The following is a 17,651-nucleotide window of genomic DNA, read 5'->3' as shown; positions in this document are numbered from 1 at the left end:
CTGAGTTAATCCTGCAATGACAAGGCCAGGTAGCTTTCCAAAACATCACTTATCATTGAAGATCTAGCCCCACTTGGAATCCATACTAGATAGTATGTTTGGAAAGGGTAATTATGTAAAATAATTTAATTCAGCATTACTAACATTGCTATTAAATACATTCTGCATCTTTTTCTTACTACCATATGCCCCAACTTAAAAATAGTGGCATCACTTCTTAAGAGAAAAAGATTAAGTGGCCTAAAAGCAGGACAGCCAAAACTTACCTCTGAGGCCTACGAATATCCCAGAGACCCACACCTTCCTTAGAGTTGGCAGTAGCCAGTAATCTGGGTTCTACTGGATTAAACATCACGCTGTGAAAGGCTGATGGGTAGTGTGCCAAGCAGAAGGGCTCTGTTGAAAAAGTTGTGATTTCAGACATAAGAACAAACAAAGCATACAACTGTTTGATGCAATGAGTTTGGCAGCTCAGCATGGAAACAGCATAACAAGATCTGAAGATACAGAGACATGTTCAAACAATTTCTAAAGCTGGCAAATCCAAAGCAATATAAAAATTGAGGTTTTAAAATCCACCCACATATGCATTAACTTTGTATGATTACAGAAAGGTTCATACTGGATTTCAAGGCATTGTTTTGTTTATAAATTTTGAGTTTAAAAATAGCCACATACAAAAATAAAGCATTTGAGTCTTCTTAAGGTTCATGATCACGTGGTCATCTAAGAAGGATCATATGGGGGAGTTCTCAAAGTTTCCCAGCAAAGACCACGTATGTCTGGAAGCCTCCACAGCCATTGATGATTACCCAAACTATAAATATAGCAGCAATTGCTTACACTGGAGTACAATACCACAAAAAGTGAGATAAGTTGTATGGAACAGCACTCTAAAAGCAAGTTGCTATCCCTGGGGAAAGAGAGGCTTCTTTAAAGTACTATTCAGCAACTGTACAAGTATGCAAGAGAGGGAGCTCCTCTAATATGAAAATATTAATAGTTGGGATTGCTGTTCACATATAGAGTTAAAAACATGCTTATCCAGATTCTTCCTCTCAGCTTGGGTAGGAATAACAAGACTGTGCTTGGCTTGCTACTCTGCTGTATTCATTCCATCTAAATGTTGCCTCTACAAAGAGTGGGAAAAAGCCTTGACTTTGTCATCCTTCTCTGTCTCTTTCTGCTAGCTTTATAGCTTTAGGCATAGCTTAAGTCTCTGTTGTGTACCTCTTTTGTGGCATGCTGCCATGCTTTCACTCAACTAAGAAACAAGACTATGCCAGTCTTCACCACTTCACTGTTTGATGCAATCACTGTGTTGTTCATGTGCTTAGGAGACTAACTACCCTTATTTAGGTCACTGTTTGCAGGCACATTTAGCCCTACAAGCACCTCCAAAGGCACATCATCTTCACTCACATTTCTCATTAAGACATGTTTCAGACAATCCTCCCAAATACCCTAATACCTGAATCTACTGCATAGCAAACAACTGAGACAGTCCAGCCCCCATTTGTATCCTCCTCTTATGCCCTGCTACACCTTCACACCTGTATTTCAAATAGCCTGGAACCACATATCAAAAGATGCCTTTCAGCCTGACAAATTAAAGAGATATTACAGCAGCCAAACTAACAAGGCACTAAGTCACTTTAATGAAAAATAGGGGGGTTCAAAGAACCTAAGACACTACTTCAAAGAACCCCAGACATACTACAGCTAAATTTATTTCACACTATTGTCCACCTGTGCAGAATTTGCATTAAAAGTCTCAGCAACAGTAAAGCAGTAGAAAGGTTTAATTGTAAGAAAGAAGGGCAAACGTTATTCTATACATTTTCAAAAACTTAGATGAGATCAGGCATTAGCTTATAATACTGAACAGTTTCATACAGATGAATTCAAGCAGTGTTCACTTCCACCAATTGTCAACCATAGGCAGCTCTCCTAACAGATCTTTATAATGCAGAGCTCAGGAAAATGCAGTAAGTAACATTTTGCCATTTCTAACTTGGAAGCCACATTAAGTGCCTGGTGGTCTAATCACTTGGATATTATAAAAATAGAAAATTGGGGCTGAAACGAGAAGCGTGGATTTATCAAAGTTAGAACAGCCACATCAGACCAATTTAGCTCTTTCTTTGAAAAAGCAAGTGACCTTTTACTTAGGGAAAATACGGCAGTTCTAATCAGGACTACATTTCACATGTGGTATAAGTTTAGCTACAGGCAGTTGGGATTGGCAAAGGGAGTTCTATGGTGGCTAAGCAACTGGCTGAAGAGAAGATACATCACTTCACTGCAATAGTAAGGGATTTCTGAGCAAGAGGTAAGTTACTAGTAAGTTTCAGAGAATGATCCAGAGAAGAAACATTGTGGATGTTGTTATTAAATGTCCCACACCTGAGTGTGTATTCTGTTTTTCAGAAGTATTAATAAAATTATCATATGGGACAGAGATAAAAGGGTATAGCAACTGCACAACACAATCAGAATTCACAGTAAGACTCAGAAAATTAGATGTAACGCATTTAAGGCAATACATCCAGCATAGGGAGAGCATCAGTAAGCAATCTATTGTGAGTATTCTGGTGAGGGTTATTAAGGAAGACCTTGTTCTGCTTGTGCTTGCTCATTAAAGAGCTAGTCATGTCACAGGGGCTAGAAGACTGATACAAGACTAGAAAGTTTCAGCTTTCACTTCCTAGGCAAAAAGGAAAAGAATTGTAATCTCAATATGTTAGCAAACTCACTAGCTCTGGGGAAAAAAAAAAAAAAAAAAACACCAAAAAAACCTAGTTCAGCTAAACAGCAAGTTTGACTCATTAAAAAATGTAAACAAATTGCCACAAACAACTTTCTTGCAAGACCAACAGAATCTACAGACTGAGGCAATTTTATTTAGTCATGTTACAGAAGAAATGCCACTTTAACTATGATGGAAGGGAACCAGATTCTGTCTGCCTGCAGACTCCTCAGTTTTAAATTATCAGCTTTGTGTTCTTTAGGAAGGGGTGAATACATAACAATTTACTGACATATTCATATACTGAAGTATTTCACTTCAGAATTACGTAAATAGAGAGCTAAATTGAGATTCTCCAGGAGAAAAACTAAAACAAAACAAAAAAAATAGCAAACCACTAACACCCAGATTGTTAAGCGTTTTGAGAAGCTGCAGGTTTGCTATGTAAACCAACAGCACTCGGTTTTGTTTTAGAAAATTAAGGTTGAAGCATAGAAATTAAGCTTCTTAGTTATGTCATAAGGGCTCTAAGTTTCTACATAAATGCAAAAACATTTTTTTCCCCAGATAAACTGATTTTGCTCTGCCAATTTTTATCTACACATCACAAGAAAACCGGAAAAACACACAAAAGCAATCACTAGTGTAATGGGGAAAACTAGAATTAGCTTTGGAAAGTTTTTCAAATGAAAATAATAGCTTCCTAAACTTCCAAAAAATTTTTATCCCAGGCTATATACAAAAACAGTGTTCTAAAACAAACACCTGACCCACTTTCCTAATTGATTTCAAGTTTCGCAAGATGTTTTTTATTGAAGAAACACTGCTTCATTAACTCAAGTTAAAACCTATTCCATACCAAGTTCTATGCTACCCTTTGCTATATGCAGGTTCTTTATGAAGTCATTTAGGACAGTAACAATGAACTGTAAAAACTACAGTTTACCTAAAACGAATCACAAGAATTATGCATTATTTTCACCCTTCTCCAACATTCTCTTCTTTGATAATCCAGATAAAAATAGCTTTTGCTTTCCCTGCCTTGTCCATATACCAAGTTCTTTCCACATCCACGATCGTTTTCTCTGAATATCTCACCTCCATGAGAAGACTCTCGGATATCCCAGATAAGAACACGGCCATCATCTGATGAACTGGCAAAGATGTTATCATTAACTGGGCTCACTGAAAGGCCGTACACCGCATCTTCATGGGCAAACACATCCAAGGTCTCGGTGCTGGAAGAAAGACACAGTTTTACCTATTCGGTAATAGTGATAAGGTACATTTATATATAAAGATTCTCGTGTTTAATTGGGGTAAGCCAAACAAACAAACAAAAACAATTACACAATGAAAAGCCATGTAGAGTGACCAAGAGGTCATGCAACAACTATTCTTGGGAGGAGGTAATGGGAAAGAGGTCTGAGGACCTGTGGACCAAGTTATAGTGCTTAGACTGGTAAGGAAAACAATACAGAAGCTGATTCATTAATGCAGGCTTCTGTATCACCCAAAAGTTCAGCCAAAGTTCACAAAAGAACAACTTTCCTGCTGACTCTTCAGATAGGTTTACTTGGGTCTCCAGGATAAATCAGACCCATCTCATATAGAAAAAGCAGAAAGAAATACAAAAAAAATAAGTCAAACAAGTGTCTGAGTTTCAGCCATGGCACAGGGGAATATTCTTTAGGGAATATACTTCGTATAGAATCTCTACATCTGTTGGATACTCCACCAAAATGACACCATACAAAATCAGTGTTTTGCCAATATGGTAAATTGCTCCTCTTGGTGAGAGATCTAATTTTGTTCCATGGACAGTTAACAAAAAGCCCAGAAAAACAATAACAGCCATTTTAAAGAACGAAAAAACAGTTGATGGATTAAGTATATACACTGTTATAAAGCAAGACAATAGAGCAGCTTTCTGGAAAATTCAATTAGAATTAGCGGCAGATTAATACAGGTTCCTTCCATTTCAGAAGCAAACAGCTTTATAGGGAAGAATTATATAGAAGATTAAAACTAGACTTAGCACAGTTAGAGAAAACAAAACAAAAAAACACAATGACAACAAATTGAAAACAAAAGCACATTAAAAATACATCAGAATTAAAGAAAGACGACTTGTTTTAACATCTAAGCAAGAGTAGAACAAATATTTTATACAGCAAATTGTCAGCAACAAAGTTCTTATAGAAGCTTGAAAAATCACAACAAACACCAGCATCTAAAATTCTGACATTTCTAGATTTAATTAAAACAAGCACAGCCACCTACTGACAAGTAGACAAAACAGCATTATTAGAAAGCATTAGAAGAGCAAGGCAAAGTTACTTTTGTCCAACTCTCACCCAAGATTTAAAGAGAAGTAGATACTATGTATGATGGAACATAGATGTACAGTGAATTGGGACTAACCTAGCAGGAAGTATGTCCAGATTACATCAACCAGGATTTAAGAAATTTAAAAAGGTTTAAGGTTTTATATTTCTCTGCTCTTTCATTTCTCTCTTCCTGTTCTTTTTCTTTATACTTGATTTTCTTGAGTTCATGTTATTTCAGTGGTTATGCTTCAATCTATAGAAGCTATGAGTACAGATCAAAGTTTTAATTTACAGATTTTCTACTTCAAAAAATAAACCTAGTCTTGAGTAATCAAGGCTCAATTTTCAACTGTTTTTGGTTGATTGAGGTTTTTTGTGGGTTTTTGCTTTTTATGGGGGGAAAGGACAAAACAAACAAAACAACACAGCACAGAACAAACAAACAAATATTATGACACATAGGTGTGTTTTGTATACGTGCCAGAATAATCTGACTCTAAATCTACATAAAACCTGCTATGGTGCCAGTAGAAGGGCATGTGTATTCAATAATCACTCTCTTACCAAGGTCAAAATGATGCGGAAACCAAGTACTTAAATTAATGAGGAGAGGAACACTTTATTCCAGATATGAATTTAGATAAATAAAATGCACATTTCAGGGTTAAATCAAAACTATGGTCTTCTCTCAGACCGTTAAATTAGAACAACCACCAAATAAATTCATCCAACGTGGAGCTCATGAAGCAGTAAGAACAAGAATTGTGTATACTGCTTACCTTTCAACATCATGGAGTATAACTTGCTCATCATTGCCTATAAAGATAAATACAAACAGTTAATATGATGTTTTAGCGGTTAAAAAACACCAGGGTGAGAAAAATTTTTTTAATGGGAATTTTAATTTTTTTTCTATTTTGAAATTAAAACCAAAACAGTGAAAAGATCAGTGTTGTTGCCAAGTGGTCAGTCCTGCACTCAGTTTCATGAAAAGCTCCATGCGACATTTCCAGTCACAACCTAATGCACCAATGCATTCCATTTTCTACTGCTTAACAAATACTTCTACTGAATTGTGCTACTGTTCATCCTTCATTCAGTTTGAGCTTGAGCAGGACATCTGTAGAAAAGAGAAGAATATACTGCAAGGCAGCAGAACACCTTTAGCTCTCACCTTTGAATGCACCTTTCTCGCTGCTCAGAGAATGCTTCCTAAGAAGGTAATGGAGGGTGCAAAAAGGTGCCAAAGCAAAATGCATTGGGCTCACATGTCAAACGATGCCAGCTCATGCTGCCAGCCTTCAGAGTTTGGCAACCTTTGAGAAGGCACAAATGTGACAGCATGAATTGTAATTTCTTTTGTATTAACAAAAACCAAGCCAAGTATGCAGACAATCATGTCATTTTTCTTTGATTGCATCCATTGAATACAATGGAAACTAATCACATGCATGCAGAATAAGATCACAGCTACAAAGTAATTCCACTGGCTTCTGCTGTGCTTTTCAAGGGACAGAAAAGTACTTTTTTTTCCCCCCAGTTTCTGCACTGAATATTAATTTACCTAATTTGGCACCAACTGTTTAAAAATATTCAAGGAAACACACATTTTATTCAAATGAATAAAAACAAAACCAACCAAACAACAACAACAAAAAAACCAAACGTTTTTATGCTCAGTATATCTTTGTAGTTGTGATATCAAGCTGTGAAGCTTTTCCAGTGTACATTAAAGCCAGAAGTTCAGGAGCAAGACTTTATCTATTATGATTTTCAAGTGTTCATATGACAAAATTTCCATTCATCCCATATATCTTTCAATTCATTTGTCCCAATAGAATAAATACAAGAAAGTTTCTCTCTGACTAATGAGGCATCAGACTTCTCTATACCTACTTCTTCTCTGTACAAGCCCTGATTAAACTGTACTAGTCGTGGATTACTGCAGCAGCTCATCTTTTCTATGGTATAAAAAAAAAAACCAAAAAAACGAGTCACTTATGGATAAGTGTCCTTTAACCATTAATTGCAATGGAATCTGTCCATTATATGTTAGAGGCAAAATTTACTCCTGGTAAAAATACACTAATGTCTATGTATTTCATCAATTAAAAACGTAGGCTAGTTTCTCCAGTTAAGAAGTTTCCCTTGTAATTTTATATGCAGCTTAGTATATATTATCTCTGCTCTTGATAACAGCAGTTAAAATGATTGAAAAGACAGAAAGTATCTGCCATTCCTTCCAGTTATACTTATGAGGATGAAATAGTGCAGCCTACATACAGAGGAGCACAGTTAAGGTGTCCTAAGCTGTCATAATAGGTTTGCAGAGAAAAATTGATTTTCCTGTAATTTCAATTTTGCGTATACCTAGAATTTAAAAAAAAATAAATCCCAAGTTGTTTAAGAGGAGATCTTCAACTTCTTGTGTTTCATTGCTCCCAATGTTCACGGATCAAGAAGAGACAGGAATTTCCTTGGTATCTTTTTCTCCTGAGATTACACGCAACTACTATCCACTCAGTTCCAGCCATCCATTTTTGAAGCAACTTAATATGGTGCCTGCTACACAGCCATTCCTTCAAAGGAAGGATGTTTGAAATTCCTTGGATGCAATTCAATTTATACTGAAGTCAAAAATCTTTTCTCCTTCACTGTCAAGAGGTTTTTTTGACAGAAAAGTCCTCAGATTCTAAGCTATTAGTTGTTGGCAACATTATTTACAGAATGAATGAAGTTACGTGCCCTTCATGCTAGTTTCTATACTTTAATTTCTAATTTTTTTTGTAGTAGTCAAATTATGGAAGTTATATTCCAACTCCAACTTCAGCAACTTATAGAAAAGGGGGGAAAATCAACAGATTTTAGGACCTGTGCTTCTTTCAGGCCTTTTAAAAAAAAATCAACATTTTTGAGTGAATAAATAGAGTCAGCCCCATTTTACTGACAGAGAGATAACAGATGGTACATGTAGGCCATGCAAAGCAACTCTTTACAGAGGATCCAAGAGTCAGACTTGCAGCCCTGGCAGATGATCTCTGTGAATTTTGATGGAGCAGCTGAAAGAGTTCCCAACTCCTCCAATGGAAATAATTTCTGGCAGAGGTGGAGCGTGTGTATGTGGAGAAGCAGAAAGAGACAAGAACAGCCAGTTTGTCTGTGCCTCAGTTGTCACAGCTCATCTAATTTGGCATCGTAGCAATAATATACTGTAATCAATTATACAAATCTATAACTACAGGTGTTAACTGCTGTGGTAATGGTATCTGACAGCTTGGGCCAGTGGAGAGAGGGTTGACTTAGAAATGGAAAAGTATCATCACAGTTGCTCCAGCAAGATTTATCACAGTTCATCTGCCAGTTAATCTCTTGAATATTCACATAAGATTTCGTTTGTCTAAATTCAAACTAAAATAAAACTGCCTCTAGCAATATTTCACTGGAATAACTGCAGGCCTCAAACAAAAACGCATTCGAGGATGGCGCTGACTGCTGTTTCTCACAAAAAAAACCAGTCTCAAGAATCATAAGACAGATATCAGTATTCAACACTATTGGGGTCCTCTCTACCTCAACTTCCAATATATCTGAATCATTTCATCCCTGGAATTTGACACTATCTCAAGCTTGGTAATGTCCTCTTCCTCTTACCCTTTTCCCTTCTAAGGGGTGCTATGGTTTTAACACATCATTAAAGGAAAGGAAGTTTCCACCATATACATATCCTTAAAAACAATTAAGGCACTGATATGCAGTTTAAAAATTTTGCTAACAGAGAGGCAGTGAAATGCTCTGGTCTGATAATATCCGAAAATAAGTCTAACTGTACATTTAACAGACACTGATAGAAGATAAAAATTTCTATTCCTTCAAATAATCATGCCAGAGAAGTGAAGTACAATAGAAAAGGATGCCGACTGCATTTTGACAGTCTTAAGTACTTAAACACCTCTCCTTTTCCTCTCATTTCAACTCTTCTTCCTACCCCAAAATAATAAAACAAAAAAACAACCCAAGCAATGAGAGTTAAATGAACCTAAATTCTAGGGATTATCAAAGAATCACAGAATGGCTTGGGTTGGAAGGGACCTCAAGCATCATGAATTTTCAACCCCTCTGCCACATGCAGGGCCAATCTCCACATTTAATATTAGACCAGGCTGCCCAGGGCCCCATCCAACCTGAGAAAAAGTGCCCACCAACAGATGGCAACAGCCAGCTGAGGGTACATTATAATCAGTAGCAGCAGAGTTGTTTTAAGGATCAAGCTGGAGTGTCAGACGGGATGAAAGATCTGCTCTGAGCACAGTTAAGGAGTGACAAAGATGATGTTTCAAACCTGCAGCACAAGTATGTGTAAGACAGGACCCAAGATTCTCATGACAGTTTGTGACACAACAGGATTTGGGGAAAGTAAAAAAAACAAAACAAAACAAAACATGATAAAGTTGAGAATGCTGGGCTAGCTAAAGACTTCCCTGTTCCCAAAGAACCTTGACCTGATGATGCCAGCTTCCAGAATTCTAGGGGATTATGGAAAAGACCTTTCCTGTGGGGCAGAATCTCACTTTTGGCTCCTACTGTAAGGTAACCACAATGCAGACTGGTGAAATCAGGGTGCTCCTTCTTACCTCCAGAGAACACTTTTGTATTGCCACTGTTGAAAGCTAGGCAGAAGATATTGGAGTGATGCTCCCCTTTCAGCTGAACTGGTTTGACTCTTGAGTGGATGGCTTCTTCCATATGCCAAAGTAAGACCCGGCGGTCATCACCTCCTAGAGGAGAGGAAGGAAACATTACTGCTCGAGACATGTGTAAATTGGTGACAGGCAAGTTATTTAATTCTGCAGTTACTCGTTGAAGAATCCCTAATTAGCATTAAAAGAAATTATCACACCTTGTAATGATTTGGATACATAAGCATTTATATAAAGACACCATGAAGCCGGGTATTCAATTAATATTAACAATAGCAGAGAAATCAGCAGGAAGTTTGGAATAAAAAGCTGCTATTCTGCCAATATATACTGACAAGCTATAGCAACCTGGTGACTCGGGATTTTACTGGCATGTAAAATTCTGCACAAAGCTATAGATAAGTTACATGCCAAACTAACATATGCATGTTGGCAGAATGCTTTCATACCAACTTCTTATTGTCAGCATTGCTTAAGTCATTCATGAAACAGGAGGTTTTTTTTCCCCTCTCTAACCAACAGCTATATCTCCACTAACAGTTTAAAAGTTCCCATCACATAGATTAGTAATGGGACTGACATAGGGCCGTAAAAAGATTTTGTTAAAGCATTCAGGAATCTTAAGCATGTCAAGTCATGTCATACTTTTAGATCTGTAATGGTTAAGGCAGATATTTCTGAGGTGAACTCCTGATAAAGAGGACAGCCAAATAAGTTCAAATCTCTTTTGCTTCTTACCTTTCTATGCTTTTTCTAATAGTTAGCCTATTTGCAGTTAAATCACAGAATCCTTAGAGTTGGGAGGGACCTTTAAATCTCATCTAGTTCAACTCCCCTGCAATGAACATGGATACCTACAGCCAGATTAGGGTGCTCAGAGCTTGGTCCAGCCTGGCCCTGAATGTCTCCAGGAACAGGGCATGTAACACCTCTCTGGGCAACCTGTGCCAGTACCTCACTGCCCTCACTGTAAAAGATGGGATCTCAGTTCAGAACTTCACACAGAAATACATTAAAGTGCCTCCTTCTCTATCTGAAAACAAAAAGAAGCACTAGAAACAAAAGAAACAAAAGTAATACTAGATAATGTTTGTGCTTTAATTGCATTAAGGAACAGCTTATTAGGAAGTAAAAAAAAAAAAAAAAGAAGATTCTATTATATTTGATAGTGCTAAACATCAGTTTTGGATGCCTCATAAAATTCAAATAAAGATACTTAAACTTTGAATCAAAATATTTTTATCTTCCTTTTAATAACAAATGAAAGAAAGGCACCACAAGTTAAAGGCACCACTAGAAACTTGCTTGATTCACTTGAAACATTTTACTGCCTTTTTCACAATTGAAAGCATAACCTCAGTCCCTTTTGAGTTCCCACCCTGAAGGAAAAAAGTCACAAAACAGAGACAAAAGGAAACCAAAATTGTTCTGTTTTACTCCACAAAGAGGCAAATGCATAAATAGAACTCTTCACTACTGTTATTCAGATTTCTCTAAAATTTCACACCATTTGATTTTATTGGGGTCTTTTTCCATGGAACTGAGTTATATCAAATATCCCTTAAGCTAACAGTCTTTCAGCCTTTAAGTCTCCTAAGAGATTTTATGACAATCACTTTGATAGACAGTACAGCTGCATGTTACATTTATCCATTCTCCATGAAATTAATATTGTGTGTCCTTCCCCCTGATTTGGTACTTTAGAATGCAAACAAGTAAAAAGATTTGTAATGAATCTGATAACTAATGAGAACAAGAGTCAAATGTGAAGTCTCCAGAAAAACCCATAATTTATGGTAATTTAAATCGATATAAGCTTAAATTCCTTTCCGTCTAGAAACAGGAAAGAAAGCTGCACTTGTACTCCAGTGATTGCAGATGAGCTAATAATAAGACGACACAGAATTGATGACTGGTGAAATACATGGCCACTTCAGTCACACTAAAATAAAAGAGCGACTGTCAGACTCAAAGGGGTTACTTCCAGAAGCTGCCAACAGCCAGGTCTTAACATTATCATCATCTGACAAATAACATCGGCAACATTTAAGGCTACTGCTTCTATCAGACTGCATCTATTGTCTTTCAAGACTTTTGCAAAAGACATTTCCCAGCAAAACATAATAACAGTTTTATTGTTACCATAGCAAGGCAATTTGCTAAACCCCTGCTTTAAAGTCTACACATCCTCCTACCCAGTAGCAGAGCAACTTAGGAACCTCACTTCAGCAGCAAGCTCTTATTTACTTTTGCTACCTACCTAGTCCAGATATAAACAAAAAAAATGAAGATCACCAGTTAGAACAATCATTGCTGTGGTTTTCAACAAACATACAGAACAATAGGAGGGAGAAATTACAGCCTGTACAGAAAAGTCTTTGGCCTTGATCAAAGTTATCATAACCTTAAAAAAAAAAGTCCCTATTTTCAATGCTTGTTGCCTACAGCTCCAGATAAGAAACAACTCTCCCTAATGAATCTCTGCTCCCAAACACCAGGCAAAAGGCCTCACTACTACAGGGGTCTGAGAATTATGCTTGCCCTTATAGTGGCACCTGTTCCACAGCTTAGGAGCTTGTATGCTCTTCACACTCATACAATTCTGCCCCTTCTCCACTTACACATCATTTTTCAGGTGAGTTTCATGACTCAGTTTTATTCCCCTCATACTCAGTAAGACGAAAAAGCTTAACAAAATGCTGATGTTGCAATGAATTGGAAGTGCATTGCCTTCTGCCTCCAGTTCAGCTACTCCAGAAATACTTCTGATTGCAACCAGTTCCACCAGAAACAAAAATCTGTTAGAAAGCGAGAAAGGGAAGGATGGAAGCATACAAGTACAGGTACGCAAGGAGACAGCAAAGAAAATGTTAAGATGTGGAAAGAGATGGCTCTGTAGAAAGGAACTGTGATTCATCTGACACAAAGTGCGCGTGCATAATGGAATGTAAGTTACAAGCCTGAGAACTACAGGAAAATTCATGCCTATAGCATTTGCTCTGTGCAGTTGGTCAGTGAATAGAGATTAATTAAGATAATTTCAATTTACAGTGGACTTATTGTGCACACACACTAATTGGGCAAGATGCAAAGCTCAACGTTTTCCAATAGCATTGGAACCACTGTGCAAAGTTGTGATGGCTCTGCAGTGCTCTCCAAATGAGATTAACTGTGTATAACTACATGATAGTAAGCATATACCAATAGCAACATGTTTACTACACATTCAAAAAAACTAGATATATGGGATCTCTGGAAAGCACCTCAGCACCAGGCTCTTCTAGGGGATTTTCCAGAAATTAAGTCCCACTTATCCACGACTTTGCAATTTTCGTGCTCCTGACGTCACATGATCTGAAAACTATGTTTTAGAAAGTTTCAAAGAATGTGTTTTAGAATTCTGCTAAGAAAGTCAAGCAAAGATGCAAGAGATACCTAAAAAATACTAGCATTGATTTTCAAGAGGATATTATTTAAATATATTTAACTATACAGAATTCAAATGCAACCTACTGACAAGTTTAGAACGGCAGTGGCAATCACTTTCTAGTACTGCTTTCTTACGTTATGATACCATTAATAATGTTTGAACAAAGTTCAGAAGTTTGCTAATGACAAAAAGTTGCAAGTATTTGCAGGTGTGGATACAAATAGAAGACTATTTTATGGGTTTCTTGATCCTCTAGCACTCATAAGTCAAATAGTTAATAGCACATTGGAGGCTATCTCCTACTGGGCTATGTGGTTGCTCATTGAAATCCCAGTAACTTGAACTGTGAAAGTTACCTGGGACAATGTAACTATGAGAGTGTCAGAAGTAAGTTTGACATCCACAAAGTGGGAAAAGATTCACTTTCTTCTTACTTCAATACTCCTGTCCAGGACTGCGTGACTGACAATTTGAAAAGTGTACGTTCGTGTGACCCAGCTGAGAATGTCACGCCACAGCCACTTCTCAGAAAGGAATCATATTTTAAAAGACTTAATTAGCCAAGTGCTTCTGTGTTCATTATAGGTCATACCTGCTCCTACATGTAAAATGGAAGTCAGGCAGGAAGAGAACTCCAGCCAAAGAAATACTTGTGGTCAGCAAGGCTGAAAAATTTATCACCTTTCCACATCATTTTCAACGTAGAGAAGAAGAGTATTCCAATTATTATTTAAAAAATAAATAACAAGAATACATGAATGAAGAACAAATACACATTTCTTCTTCTACCCTGAACCACTGGAATACTTTGTTAATGTTTAGTGTTTTCTGTCTTGATGAGACACAGGCAGGACAGAGGACACACAACATAGCTAAAAATAAAGCTTTCATTTCAAGTCTTAGGACAGATATCCTGAAATAGACTTCTAAGTAAGTAAACATTGTGTTCACCCTTGACAATTTTCTGGTTCCTGTCGACCCAAAGAGGACCTCAGGGAATAATTAAAAACCCTTTTACTGTGTGCCCACTTCAGAATGGTTTGTGCTTACTGTATACCCCAAGAGTTTAGGAGAACAAAAGTAAGAACAGTGTTCAAAAAACAAAACAAAACACAAAAAACCCACACATCAGAGGTGATGTTTGGTTGTTTTTAAGTAGCATAGACACAACATAAGTAGAATATGTCTACTTTAAACAACCAAACTGATCCTAAATGAGTTAGCATGGCATATATTCAAGAACAAACATTTCACTACCTTCACAGTGTCAAAATCAAAGCATTCCAATTTTGCCCCACTTTTGGGCTAGTTCTTCCCTAAAACATTCCCTGAACAGGCTACCTTCAGAGCCTGTAAATTCACACACAATTAACTCTAGAAGAGAATTCTACTCCCATAGTAGTCTACCTGAACTGATTAAGTAGTTCTCCTCAAAAGTTTGAAGGAGGCCAGTGCATACCCTTGCTGAAAGCCAATCTAGCCCTAACAGGACCTGCATAGCTTATGAAACACACTCGAACTCCCCCATGTAGAGAAAAGCATTTTAAAAAAATCATACCACTAAGGACTTAAACTGCAGTTTAAGTGCATTAACCTTACCAATTGCAGACAAAGCTTAAGACATTACAGTTCTTTCTCCTGTATGCCTCTTCAGGCCTAGTCACTGAAGAACCTAGATGGCAAGTGGGCAACAGTTCTGAATAGGAACATAAGATTATGCTTATTGCTTGTATCTGCTCAAGAAGCTGCAAGAGTGACAGAAAGTATAGAAGACATTTCAAGAAGTCAATCACAGGCAAAACAGCAGACTGCCTGAATTACTCCCAGTAGATGCATATAGTCTTAAAAGAAAAAAAACAACACAACCAACTCCACTGAGGTAGACTTCACCACCCTCCTTAGGCAGCCTATTTCAGTGCTTCATTATCCTTGCCATAAGGCAGATTATCCTAATAGCTAGCCCAAGGGTACAGTTTGACGTGACACATAATCCCACTCCCCCTTGCCATGTGTGCTCTGCTGTTTTCCCTCCCTCAAAAACAGCAGCGATGCAGCCAGCAAGTAAATACCTTCAGGTTGACCTGATGGAAAACCAACCCTCAGACAAACAACCTCTCTCTATTCCTCCCCCTATCCAGATACTTCAGTCAAACTTGTTTATGACTTTAAGCCATACAAGTGCCACATTACAAACAAGGGAGAGGCAAAGAAAAGCGAATGAACTACAGGATGAAGGGAAGAGGGGAAAAAAAGGCTATCCCTGTTGGACGTACACATGAGTTACAGCAGCTTAAGATCAAACCACATCCTAAATTCTTCCTTGCTATAACTCATGACAGTTTTTGTCCTATTCCCAGTGGAGAGAGAGAGAGAAGTTTACAACTTTATGCAACAACAATTAAAGCACTTTTATATGTTTTAAGACTTGCCTCTCTAGCCAGCTTTTCTTTCACAGAATCACAGAAACACCAAGGTTGGAAAAGACCTACAAGATCATCCAGTCCAACCATCCACTACCAACAGTTCCCACTAAACCATGTCCCTCAACACAAAATCCAAACGTTCCTTGAACACCTCCAGGGTCAGTGACTCCACCACCTCCCCAGGCAGCCCATTCTACTGCCTGACCACTCTTTCAGAGAAGTAGTATTTCCTAATGGCCAGCCTAAATCTCCCCTGGTGCAGCTTGAAGCCATTTCCTCTAGTCCTATCACCAGTTACATAAGAGAAGAGGACTACCCCCAGCTCACTACTACCACCCTGCAGCTTGAGCAGTAATGTCTCTCCTGAGCTTCCTCTTCTCCAGACTAAACAATCTCAGCTCCTTCAGCCACTCCTCATAAGACCTGTGCTCCAGATGCCTCGCCAGCTTTGTTGCCTTTCTTTGAACCTGCTCCAGGGCCTCAGTGTCTTTCTTGTAGTGAGGGGCACAAAACTGGACTCAGTACTCGAGGTGCGGCCTCACCAGTGTTGAGTACAGGGGGACAATCACTTCCCTGTTCCTGCTGGCAACACTGTTTCTAATGCAGGCCAGGATGCCATTGGCCTTCTTGGCTACCTGGACACACTGCTGTCTCACATTCAGCCGAGCATCAATCAATACCCCCAGGTCCCTTTCCTCTATACAGTCTTCCAGCCACTCCCCCCCAGTTCTGTAGCATTGCCTGGGGTTATTGTGGCCAAAGTGCAGGACCCAGCATTTGACCTTGTTGAACCTCATCCTATTGGCTTCAACCCAGCTATCCAGCCTGTCCAGATCCCTCTGTAGGGCCTCGCTACCCCCAGGCAGATCGACACGTTCAGCCAACTTGGTATCATCTGACACCAACATCTGAGGGTGCACTCAATGCCCTCATCCAGGTCATCAATAAAGATATTGAAGACAGGCCCCAGCACCAACCCCTGAGGAACACCACTTGTGACCAGTCGCCAGCTGGATTTAGCTCCATTCACTATCACTCTCTGGGCCCGGCCCTCCAGCCAGTTCCTAATCCAGCCAAGAGTGTATCTGTCCAAGCCATGACTGCCAGATTCTGCAGGGGAATACTGCAGGAGACAGTGTCAAAGGCTTTGCTGAAGTCTAGGTAGACTACATCAACAGCCTTTCCCTTGTCTAGCAGATGGGTCACCAGATCACAGAAGGAGATCAGGTTGGTCAAGCAGGACCTGCCCTTCGTGAACCCATGCTGGCTAGGCCTGATCCCCCGGTTGTCCCACACATGCCACGTGATCTTCTTCAAGACAATCCGCTTCACAACCTTCCCTGGCACCAAGGTCAGTCTAACAGGCCTGTAGTTCCCTGGATCCTCCTTACAACCCTTCTTGCAGATGGAAGTCACATTGGTAAGCCTCCGGTCTTCTGGGACCTCACCTGTTGACAAGGAGCACTGATAGATAATGACGAGACTGAACAAAATCCCTTCTTCCATGCTTTCATTTTCTTATACCTCTGATCACTATTCATAACCTTCTCACTCTCCTATGAATATTCTCAAATTAGGCCACATCTTCCCCAAAATTCAGTGCCCAAAATGGAGCAAAGGGACCCCACCAGGGCCAAACAGTGCAGAACCATTACTTCCCTTGCTTTATTGTATCTAGCATTAGTTATGCTGTGGCCTACCATCACATTTGGATTCTCTTCTGCATGACTACTGCCAAGTTTCCATGGTGCAGTTATAAAGTTGACCGTTTTGAAATATTCTGCACTGATTCCTATCAAGCTGCATGCCATTTTTTCCAGGTAGTATTTTAATTTTGAATCCAATTCTTATCCTTTGAAATTATTGCCACCTTTCCAGGTACAATTTTTTTATTTTAATTTTTTTTAATTTTTCAGACATTAATGATAATAATATGTAGTAACTGAATCTAAGATGACTCCTCATTCAGAACTCTATATAAAAAGGCTAAGATCAGGAATAACTCTATTTAAAACATACTTG

The 17,651-nt window shown here is 38.5% G+C and overlaps 1 protein-coding gene across 4 annotated transcripts in view; it reads right to left on the bottom strand.

Moving 5' to 3' along the window:
* Nucleotides 1-17,651, bottom strand: part of DCAF5 (DDB1 and CUL4 associated factor 5) — a 68,233-nt gene that overhangs the window by 45,820 nt on the left and 4,762 nt on the right. For all 4 annotated transcript variants that reach the window (XM_031593662.2, XM_090141139.1, XM_090141141.1 and 1 more), the window contains 4 exons: nt 9,711-9,854; nt 5,859-5,895; nt 3,848-3,987; nt 267-396 (listed from right to left, as the gene is read on the bottom strand). In XM_031593662.2, the coding sequence (XP_031449522.2) occupies nt 267-396; nt 3,848-3,987; nt 5,859-5,895; nt 9,711-9,854 (451 nt within the window). The remainder of the gene's footprint in view (nt 1-266; nt 397-3,847; nt 3,988-5,858; nt 5,896-9,710; nt 9,855-17,651) is intronic.

The sequence above is a fragment of the Phasianus colchicus genome, chromosome 5 (assembly GCF_987193195.1).
Source record: "Phasianus colchicus chromosome 5, bPhaCol1.hap1.1, whole genome shotgun sequence".
Classification (NCBI taxonomy): domain Eukaryota; kingdom Metazoa; phylum Chordata; class Aves; order Galliformes; family Phasianidae; genus Phasianus; species Phasianus colchicus.
Note: the sequence above shows the minus strand (reverse complement) of the source record. Positions and strands in the feature narration are given on the sequence as shown.